Source organism: Megalops cyprinoides, chromosome 17 (genome assembly GCF_013368585.1).
Source record: "Megalops cyprinoides isolate fMegCyp1 chromosome 17, fMegCyp1.pri, whole genome shotgun sequence".
NCBI classification, from domain to species: Eukaryota; Metazoa; Chordata; class Actinopteri; order Elopiformes; family Megalopidae; genus Megalops; species Megalops cyprinoides.
The window spans coordinates 28,010,961-28,022,008 of NC_050599.1; the positions used below are offsets into that span (position 1 = coordinate 28,010,961).

At 46.0% G+C, this 11,048-nt stretch overlaps 1 protein-coding gene across 2 annotated transcripts in view; it reads left to right on the forward strand.

Annotated features, from left to right (window-relative positions):
- The window catches only part of LOC118792046 (brain-enriched guanylate kinase-associated protein-like), a 34,669-nt gene extending 26,325 nt beyond the window's left edge, over nucleotides 1–8,344 (forward strand). For both annotated transcript variants that reach the window (XM_036549741.1, XM_036549742.1), the window contains 3 exons: nucleotides 2,093–2,200; nucleotides 2,912–2,995; nucleotides 4,881–8,344. In XM_036549741.1, the coding sequence (XP_036405634.1) occupies nucleotides 2,093–2,200; nucleotides 2,912–2,995; nucleotides 4,881–6,311 (1,623 nt within the window). In that variant the 3' untranslated portion in view covers nucleotides 6,312–8,344. The remainder of the gene's footprint in view (nucleotides 1–2,092; nucleotides 2,201–2,911; nucleotides 2,996–4,880) is intronic.
- Nucleotides 8,345–11,048: the final 2,704 nt, after the last annotated feature.

Below are 11,048 nucleotides of genomic sequence, written 5' to 3' on the forward strand. Positions count from 1 at the left end.
TGCAGGAGCTGAATATGTGTCGGCAATTCCAGTCTGAAGATCTGGTATTTTTCCATTGTTCTGTCAGCGCTTAACAGTATATTCTGTTAAATGAGAGATTATCATGACGGAAACCACACGCTGATACGCCAGGGAGTTCTTCCAAAACGCAAAGCCTGAGGTTTGTGTGTTGAAACCACATCCCAGATAGAACAACACTGCATTTTTTTTGTTTAGGATCTTCGGCCAGCTCCACAATATTGGCTGTTATTTCACTGCAGACAAAACCACATAACACAGATTGTCCCATATGCACACGTATAATCAGTAGGCTAGACAGAAAACAATCTGGATCTAAGGGGATCTTAATAATATTAAGGCCAGCGATGCTGTAGTGCATGACAAAGACTTTATGTCTGTTTTCATTTTTTAGACTATTAATGTCAGAAATTGTCCCTGCACTTTGAATTGTGACCACCTCCCTTCACTTTATGCAAATCTAACCCCCACCACTCCCCCCCCCCCTTTTTTTTTAATGCAACCGTAGCAGTTGAGAGCCGCTTTGTCTTGGCTCTTGGTCTGCCTTTGTTGGGTACCACAAGCCTGTGGGATGGGACATACAGTAGATGTGGCGATAGACAGTCACACAGTGATGGTGACATTAAGAGGAGGAACTGTGGAACAGCTGAGAGTTTCTGTTAGTCACTCCATGTGCTAATCCTTGAAAAGCACTTGGCAAGGACAAAAGATACTTTGCTCCTTGGGCTCTTTCTGAACAATTTTAATAGTCCACTACTGTGGCAGCAGAAGATGATGAACTGAAACTTTGTGCGTTAAGGGATATTACAGTATTGACTATGGGTTTACAGTGTGGACTACATTAGCCATTGTGTAACTACTATTGATTAACCTGTTGTGTAGAGGAAACCTTTTACACTAATACTAATGGAGAATATGTAATTACTCAGATTATCTGAATAAGCCCTACTCATTGCCATATCCATTGCCTAAATGTAACTCCAAGTGCATACCTATCCCCAAGCTTAGACCTCTATGTAATTGTGGTTGTACCTGCAAAACTGTAATTACTGCACTGTAATTACATAGAAATGTACATAACCTTTGTAAAGCATGGACTGTAAAAGTTTTACATTCGGCAAACACTCTGGGGTCGGTCCACAGCGCATCACAAGAATCTTTGGAAAAGAACGACTCCCACCAGAGTGCTTAAGCAATAAAATGCTTAATGGAAAAAAGAGGGAAGGCAGACATTTTTATTAAAACAATAACTCTGGGAGTCAAGCCCTGGCAGACCCACTTTACATGACAGATCGCTTGTTTTCTGAGTTTAAAAAGCAGGACCATGTCATTAGCCAGAGCATGAAAACGAGTGATCTAATCAGACTGGATCACAGGAGCACATCTGCACTTCCCCTTCCTGTCTGTGTGGGTAGGTACTAGGGAGGTGTGGCTGAGAACACGGCCATCATGCACCATGGTGGCCTTTTTTTCTCTAGTTCACAAGTAGGGTTAAATTTTGGTGGAAAAACATCTTTGGTAATGTTGTTCTTCCCACTAGCCCATGCTTGTTCTTTGCAAACCCAGCTCTGCTGTGAATTATGCATTTCACAACAAAAAAATGAAGCAACGGTCTTTTCTGGGACTGCTCCAGGTGAATCAAAGGATTGCATTTGTCTTGCTTCAGCGTCCCTGCAAAACTGCAGTGTGTGCTGTGCTGAGACAAGCTTAATATGGGATTGTCGATTCCAAAACAGGGTTGTATAAAGGGGTAAAAACCACGTGTTGATTGATAAAAATGTGTTGATTTCAGGTAGCCTGTAGCTGATGTCAGAAGATTGTTGTTGTTGCTGCTGTTACTGCTGTTGCTGTTGTTGCTGTTACTGTTAATGTTACTGTTGCTTTCTGTTATTGTTATTGCTGTTATTGTAATTGTTGTTGCTGTTGATGTTGCTGTTGTTACTGTTGCTGTCACTACAGTTGATACTGTTAGTATTGCTGTTGTTGACACTTTTAGTATTGTTGCTGTTAATGTTACTGCTGCTGTTGTTGTTACTGTTGTTGTGGGCACTCACAAGCTCTCTCGCCCCCACAGTCTCAGCACCATGACGACGAGAGAAGAGCCCTGAGCAGAGAGATCATTGTCCTCAACAACCATCTCCTTGAGGCCAAGATTACCATCGAAAAGCTCCGTGAGGACAACGTGAGTGCCTCCTCTCGATGGAAAACAGAATTTCACCACCTCCTTATTGCTCCACCACTTTTCAAACTAAAAGCAATACACCATTCGCAGCAACATATGGGTAGCCAGTTTTTAAACAACAGTAATGAGCCCTTAGAGTTAAGCATAAATGTTTGTCTGGGGGCCACAGCTGCTCCTACAGTAACAATCCCAGAGGGCTCCTCACACTGACTATTGTCACCACCTAAGGGAAAGGGGTCAACCCATTTACCTGTGCCTGTTTTCATTGACTAAAGCTCAGAACACCTGAGAATACTGCAAACTGTGTTTATGTTAAAATTTAGAGTGGCCCTCAGGGAGATCTAATCCACATAATCTACTCACACAGAGGACGCAAATTTGCTGTTAAAGATTTACCTTGGATTTCCACGGACAGAGGGGAAATGTTCCCTTTGTTCCCGTTGTTTGAAGGCTTTGTTGTGCTTCTTCTAAAAACAAAAAGCATAATTTATGTCTATGTCCTTTGTATAATATCATTTAAATACTATATTTTTATATGTGAGGTGATGCTGTAGGAGTTGTTTGAATGGAAAGCAATCTGTGAAGCACTCTGTGACAACTTCTTTTATCATGGACTCTATGTCACAGAAAATGTAATCATTTGGTTGGTTGATTGGACCCACCTATGGGCATGGCTGTGCCAAAGCTGACTCTTCCCCTTCCTGTCTGTAGGATATGTACAGGAAGGACTGCAACCTGGCTGCCCAGCTGCTCCAGTGCAGCAAAGCCCACCACAGAGCTCTCAAGCTGTCCGAGGTATCACATATTACTTCCGATTCTTTTCCTCTTTATTATTACCATTTCTTCTGATTTCTTTATGCAGGAGACACTCTTTTCTAGAGTAACTAAAAAACAAAAAAGTGCTTGTCATGTGCATGTCAGGGCTGCAAAAAGAACAATCAATCAGCTAAATACAAATTAGGCGGTAAGTGCATTAGTGATTAAACATCAAAGTGAAAAAAGGTACCGTTGGACTTACACCAGTTATAGCATGCAGTACAACCTGAAAAACCTTTCTAGCTATATCGCTGTGCAGAGATTGACTGACCATGATAACAAAGAGCAACATTTCTTTGTCTCAGATTTATGCACATGTATTAACAAGCCTTCCACAGCAACAGGGGACATTCAGATACCGTCTGCAGTCCACTCTGCACTGGCCCAGCTGTTTGCCATTCAGGTCTCTTGCTTCTGTACACTGAGTTTAATTTCATTTCTGTTGTGTCAGCTGTTCATTTCTACAACAAGTGGACAGGAATCCATCACTGTCCAAAAGGTCCCACCCCCAAAAAAAATTCTGGTATGGGTACCAAACATGGCAATTGAGATGACTGTGAACACGTGGCCACAGATGAACTTTGGGTCAGGAGGTGTGTATTAGAGATCTATAAAAGCAAGGCCACACCACCTCAAACACCGAGTTTATGCTTTCAGTGCTGCTGGGACACAGTGCCCCCCTGCAGAATAGCCAAAGATAAATCTGCCCATTCTCATTCCCCTGGCTCACACGTGGAAACTGGTCTTCAAAGAGAGACGCCTCTCAGATGCCTGTTGGGCGGGCGGGGCAGAATCTTCAGCGAAAAGGTCTGCTCCCAGAGATAAGCTCCTCAGCTCCGCTTGGCATTTACCAAGAGTGTTAGCCTGGCCCCACTGACTGCGGCTTCCCTCCTTTAAAGTCCCTGAAGAGGCCTCTCTCTCTGTCTCTGTCACAGCAAGGGGTCGGCATCCGTGCTTGCTAGGTATGACTGACACAGTGATTATGAAATTACACGTTGCTTTGATTGTCACAGTTGGCTGAAGTGTCGCTCATCGCAGAGAGGGAAAGAAGAGGAGGGAACTGTGAAGCATGATGTAGTTGTGGTGCAGCTGTGACTGTGACTCGCTCTGTCTGTGATGTCACAATTACCTTCAAAACAGTGTCTTGGACACAGCATGTGTGCAATGAAAGAGTGTCAGGAAATTGTTTGCTTTTCATTGGAAAAGCCCTCTCTCCTAAAGCACCAATCATAGACCAGAGAGTTAGACAACTGGAGCTCCACAGCAGAGAGGACAGAGTGGCTTGTACAAGTACCTGTGCCTCTTTCTGTAAGGTCTCTTCATCAGTCGGAGTGACAGCTCAGACTGTGACACCTGCAGAAGACTGAGGCGTCTGCTGTACCCGTGCACATTGCAGAGCCAGATGGGTCCGTTAGCTTTGATGTTCTATGCATGAGCTCGTCGTCACATGGCTTGCAGGAAACACCCCCAAATCCATGCCTTCCCCATGGTGGCCTCCTCACTCCTCTAGCTCAGGCTTCTGTCTCTTCCTTCCCTTTCAATCAGACTACATGGGTTTTGCTTCCGTCTACTAACCTCCTTTTTCACTCCATCTTTCCCGCTCCCCCTCTTTCACACTCTCCCTCTCTCTCTCCCTCTCCTTCTCTCTCTGTCTCTTCCTCCCTCTCCCTCTCTCTGTCACATTTTCCCTCTCCCTCCCTCTCCGTCACACTGTCCATCTTCTTCCCTCTCTCTCACTCTCTCTCTCTCTCCCTTTCACACTCGTCCCCACTCTGCCTCTCCCTCCCTCTCTGTCTCCTCATCCCTCTCACACTGTTTCACACTCTCCCTGTCTTTCTCACCCTCCCTGTGTCTCTCTGCCCAGCTTCCTGCTGACTTCCAGGAGCGTCTGAGCCTTCACATGGAGTCCCTGCCAATCTGCCACTCTCCATATTCGGACTCCATTCCCACCACAGTCATCGCCAAGGTGCTGGAGAAGCCAGAGCCGGGCAGCAGCCTGGCCTCACGCTGCGCCAGCCCGCAGCCCCAGGACCCTGACTTCCTCCCTGCCAGCCCGGGCGACGAGGGCGAGGGTGGAGGCGAGACCCTGACGAGACGGGCGGCGTACCGCTGGTCGGACCTGTACTGCAGCGACACAGCGCTGTACTGCCCGGACGAACGGCCACGCGAGCGGCGTCAGAGCGTGGACCTGCACGGGCAGCAGCAGCAGCACCACCAGCACCAGCACCAGCACCAGCAGGGCCTTCTCTGGGCCCAGAATTCCACCGAGAGCAACCCCGAGGATGATGAGGCCGTCCACGCTGGCTCCTCCCACGAGCACTTTGCCGAGTTCGCCGAGTTCTCCGAGTTCGTGGGCTCGCTGCAGGCCTCCAGCTCATACTCCAGCTTCAGTGGTGCATCTGACGAGAAGGGGGCTGGCGCCTCGCCCTCACCCCCGCCGCCGCCCCGCCAGGCCCTCTACGCTGACTGGCGAGACAGCGACTATGAGCGCAAGAGCAACTCCTCCTATGAGGACGATGGCGCTGGCTTTGCTGAGGCGCACGCCTTCCAGCAGGGGGCACTTGGCCACCAGAATGGTGACCCGGGCCCTGTCTACGCCCGCGCTGCCTCGTCCTGCTTCAGCGAGCCCTACCACTCGCCGCACCGCACACCATCCCGTGGCGTCAGCTCCCCGCTCCTCTACCGGGATGTCCCAGATGAGGAACCCGGCAGCCGCTGGAGGCAGCTGAGTGCCGAGGACATCAGCGCCTGCTCCTACCGCAGCCCTGGCCGTGTCTCGCCCTACAGCTTCTCTGAGCAGCATTATGCCATCCGGCCAGCCAAGATCAAGCTGGGCCCACTCTACAGCAGCTTCCAGGAGGGTGGGGATGTCTACCGCAGCGGTGTGCTGGACCCCTGCTTCGGTGCCCCCAGCCGCAGCCCCAGCCCCAGCCCCAGCCCTGAACGGGACCCGGGGGCCCTCCGGACGCAGGAGGGCGTCCCCATGTACCTGGCCAAGGAGGACAGCCAGGAGTCGGAGCACAGCCTGCTCTTCCACTCCAGCAGCTCCCGGGACAAGGAGAGCACCTCCGGCAGCGCCAAGAAGGAGTATGTGGATGTCAGCCCCAACAGCTCGGCTGAGTCGCTCGCCCACAACTCGCTGGAGGCAGCCGACCTGCCTGATTACACCATGGAGCACCGGAGCCCCTCCCCCATGAACAAGACCCCGCCTCCATACCAGGTGTTTGGCACCCTGGGGCTGACCCGCAAGGACAGTCTGACCAAGGCGCAGCTCTACGGGACACTGCTGAACTGAAGGCCCCCACTGTGGGGCTTTAGCGTGATTTTAATGGTCCAACAGCTGTAGCTTCATTGGCCTCAAACCCAAAAGGTGGCAGCAGGCAGAGCAAGGCAGGGCTGTCACGTGGCTCAGAGAAGCCGAAAATGCAACAAAAAGAGGTTTTGGGCCCCGAGACCTTGAATTTTCCATCTGAATAAGTCTGTGAGTCAGAGCGCTTGGTGACTCTCCTTTGGAAAAGGGGAGTTTTGTGTCACTCCTGCCTTTTTTTAGGTACTTGGCAAGACTCACGGCTTTCACTGGACTTGAGGTCAGATTGAATTTTTCCAGAGAAGACCTTCCTGTTTCACAAAAAACGCAACACGAGCACATGTATATTCCTCTCATGTTTCATTTTGATATTAATTGATGTTCCTTACTTTTACCTTGGTCTGGCAACATAAGAAAATAATTCTCATCCACTTCTGGATATTCCCAAAGCAATAACAGAAAAAACAACTGATTTGGTGATTGGCATATATTACAGCTGACATTACAAGCACATTGACCATTGACAGACAGCTTTGAAGATGACTGTTAAACTGATGGTATATTTACGCATTATATATTCTAAGCATGCTAACAAACAAGACATGAATGGCAGGCACAGGATCCACCCTGACCCTGCTGTCCTTAATTGAATTTTGAGTATGTGTGTGATTGCCCTGTTTACCAATCAGATCTCCTAAAAAAAAGCAGTTTGCATTGACCTAGTAACATGACTGGTCCCTGATGGTTAACACAGTGGAAGGTTTGACTTGAAGCTTGCACTGCCCAGCCCTTGAAGAGAGGTAGCTGTTCATGTTGACCTGAGCAGGTGTTTGTTGGTAGAGAGTTTTGTCCAGCCAGTGTCCTCTCTATGTTCAATGGCCTGCATTGTGAAAGGAGGCTGGTCCAAATTAGCCCCCTTGCCCCCAAAGCTGTTTTCACCACTGCATTCTCTGATCCATGCCATCTTCAGACTGTACAATCCTAAACGCACTTAAAGGGCACCTTGGGCTTCTCTCTAGTTTACACTTTATTACAGTGCCACGTGTATACAGTACCTGTTTGGATCTTAAAACTAATTTCAAATTTTACCTAAAAAATGTATCAGAATGAACCTCAAGGTTGTTTAGTTGGTAGTATGGATGAAATGGAGATCCCAAGGCTGACTTTTAAATGCTTTGCATGTCCAACTGAATGGTTGCCCTTGGTTTTCTTTTTTAAGACCACCCTAGGTGCCTTTTAAGGTTCTCTAACCAAGCCACTGTATTTAAGTCCAGATCTGAAGCTGTGATCCAAAGGAGGACTAAGACTAGATACTGATGATGATGATAATTATGTCACAGGTTAGTGATTGAGAGAGGAAGAGAGCAAGAGTAGCTGACTTTCCTCTCCTCCAGGGTGTTTGTTGGGTCCATTATATCGGGGCTGTGCCAGAAACTAGACACAGTCAAGAACCAGGGACAGAGGCAAGAAATCAGAGCCAAAAATCAAAAAAGAAAGCCAGAAACCATAATCAGAGCGAGAAACAAGAAACAGAGCCAGAATGTTGAAACAGAGTAATATAAAAACTAAGCCGGAAACCAGAGGCAGACATGAAAATTGGTGCCAACCGCCATGCAGAAATGGGAAACAGAGCCAAAGAAAAAAGAAACAGAGCCACACATCAGAATCAAAGCTAGAAACCAGAATTAGAGCCAGAAACCTGAGACAGGCCTTAAAAAGGATATGTGAAACACAGAGAGAGTTGGTAGGTTTCCCACAGGAAAGGACACTTTTTGTGCTGTATATATCAACTCAAAAGTACAATTTTTGAGATTGGGTCATTTTATTGTTCCTTGCTGTGTTAATGTTCTTTAACTCTGCTCCCTTGGAAACGTTCCATGTTCCGCTCTACCTCAGACGTGATCCAGAACTCTCCATGTAACAACAGGTCTCCTGTTTATATCTACATTATACTGCATGACTTCTGTTTTTCTTGTATGTTTCTCTACTCAATAAAGAGCGGCGTGCTTACATTGAGACTGACTGGCAGCAGAGTGTGACTGGTTTTTGTGCTTTTCTGCATCTCAGTGTAGCCCTGACAGAAGCACACAGCCTTATACATTGAAACGGGGCAGACAGGCCTTGAATGGCATTTTTGCTGTGCATACCAAGTTATTGATGTTCTCAAATGTTCCCATATCATAAGGTTCTTCATCTGAAAATAAAAAAAGATTGCGTTTAAGGTGACTTTAATACTTGAACACAAGTCTCGTGAAATTTGTTTTGCTTTCATTGCATTAGTGTTTTGCATTTAGCATTAGAGTTATTATTGTGATGTCACGAACAATGATTGGTGTATCAGTAATCGTCACTTATTTGGAATGTCAGTGGTAGATGTCAACTCGGTGAGAAGCAAAATGTGAAACTACACTCAAAGTTTGTTTCTCAGAAACCAACCATGAAAAGGCCCTCGATGTATTTTTCCCACAGAACTATACTGAAAAAATGACCCACAGAAATGCCATGGTAACCACAAAAGCTTTCTTAGCCTAGCGCTCTTGAAACAATGGACATATTTCTTTATTTCTGCATAATTAAGAGCTGTTTTGAATTTTGCTGTCTTTTGTATGGTTCTAGGGATAATTAGTGTTATTTTTGTTTAACTGTACAACTATACACATGGTAGTCTGGATAAAATACATCAATTAATTAAAAATTAAAAAGACCATATGGTTTCTGCTGTAATTAGGTCAGTCTGACCGTGGTAGATATGACTGTTCACTCTTTTGTCATTGTCAAAGCTTTCTTTGATTACTGCTAATGTAGAGCTTCTTGTTGCCTCTTTGCAAGCTCAACATATGCTAGGACACATTTTTAAAAACTAAACCTTTTAAACTTCCACATTGCAAAATGCTCTTTTTAAGAGTCCTTGGGCCACATGTATCAACTATGCGTACGCACTAAAATCGTGTTGAACACTTTTCTACACGTAAAACGGTATTTATGAAAAGACACTTCCTGGGAAAACATGCGTACCTCCGCGCATGGTCTCGAGGTGGTGTACGCATAAAATTTGTAATTTGCAGATTGGCGACACCAAGAGGAACTAACGGTGATGCAAGTAAACGGGTTTTGTGTCAATCATTGATGAGCGTTATCGCGCCAGGATGAAGTGACTAAGGGGGCAGTTAAATGGCGAGGGGGCAAATCTTTTTATATAGTAAAACAGTAGATTATCATCTTACTATTGCCTATTTCTGCATTTTTTTCATCCTGCGGGTGGCAATATAGTGGCGTTTTGACTAGGTGCGAACTTACCTTTTCCATGTGTTTGTGCGTCATGGCCATAATATGAAAGTATGAAGGTATATTTGGGGAAGATTGCCAGGTCACCACCTAAGATTGGTCTGGTGGTAGGTTTAATGAAATTCATTTAGCCTCTGAAAGGCTAAATAACAACACAAGACTACTGTTTCAAAATCAAATAATATATTTATTTCACAGCAGTGGTGAAGCCAGTATTAAAACAGAAAAGACACAGGGAAGTAAAGTTTCGGTCAACGAGAGACAGGGAGAGAGAGCCAGCGAGCAAGAGAGCTGCATGGCATGAGCAGAAAGACAGACAAAATGATCTGATTATCTTTGTTTTTTTACTTAATGACCCTGACACTGTTGGCTATTATTTTGTTGATTTTAGCAGTCATCTCTCAGTGGTCAGAATTGCTCATAAATTATATTATTTTGCGTCTTGTAGAACTACGTTCCGAGTGCTGCGATTCCCTAGAGTGCGATGACACTCAGGTTTAAAATCCCACCACTTCTTTTTCTTCTCCTCCACCGTACGCACCTCTGGTGAAACTGAATTCATAGCAGTCACCACTTTCAGCCACTCCACATTTTTCCGTCGATTTGAAACGCCAGTAGTCTGGCCTCCAAAAACGATATTTTTTCTCCTCTCCACCTCATCAATCACCTCTATCTCCGTGTCCAAATAATTTCTTTTCTTACGTCCTGCCATTGATCCTCGACATCAGATTTTTCACTCAGATTTACCTGGGATCTTTCATATGCTAATTCGACGAAGTAAAGGCGTGTCTCGGTCCATATAAGAACAATTGTGGGAGTTCACGTGCACATAATCTCACGATGATTTGATTTATGATTAGATTTATGAAGACAATCGACACAAATCGTGAGAGGGATACAGGGATGCAGATGGATGATTTCTCTGTTTTATTATCTCTTCTTCTTCCTCCTCTTTGTAACACAGTAGTATTTCTGTTCCTGCATCAAACCTACAACCCCCTGGTTGTGATCCCAGTTCCTCACCTGTGATGTCACATTGTCATGTTTTCCCAGGGATTAGGTCAAGGAGTACTGTTTAAATAGACACTCCCGTTTTCGTGCCAGTGATATGGCCATATGCGTCATTTACGATGGGGACGCTGTCCCCACCACTTTTTGTCGTAGCCCATTTCGTCCCCACCACTTTTTGAAAGCCTTTAGTTAGTTGTGAACACGTCGAACCCGTCGTTGTCCCCACCACTTTTCAAAACGTTCTGCTAGCATGTCTCTCAATATACCCGCAACATTGTGAATCAAGCCTGTATCCCGCGGCGACTAATTTGTACGTCGGTCGAACTAGGAGAGCTCTCCCACAATCCAGCAAGATCTACAGAACACTGCAGGCCTTAGGTGTCTTCTTTCACCTTGACTGCCTTATGATTCATTTCTTGCATTGTCCGC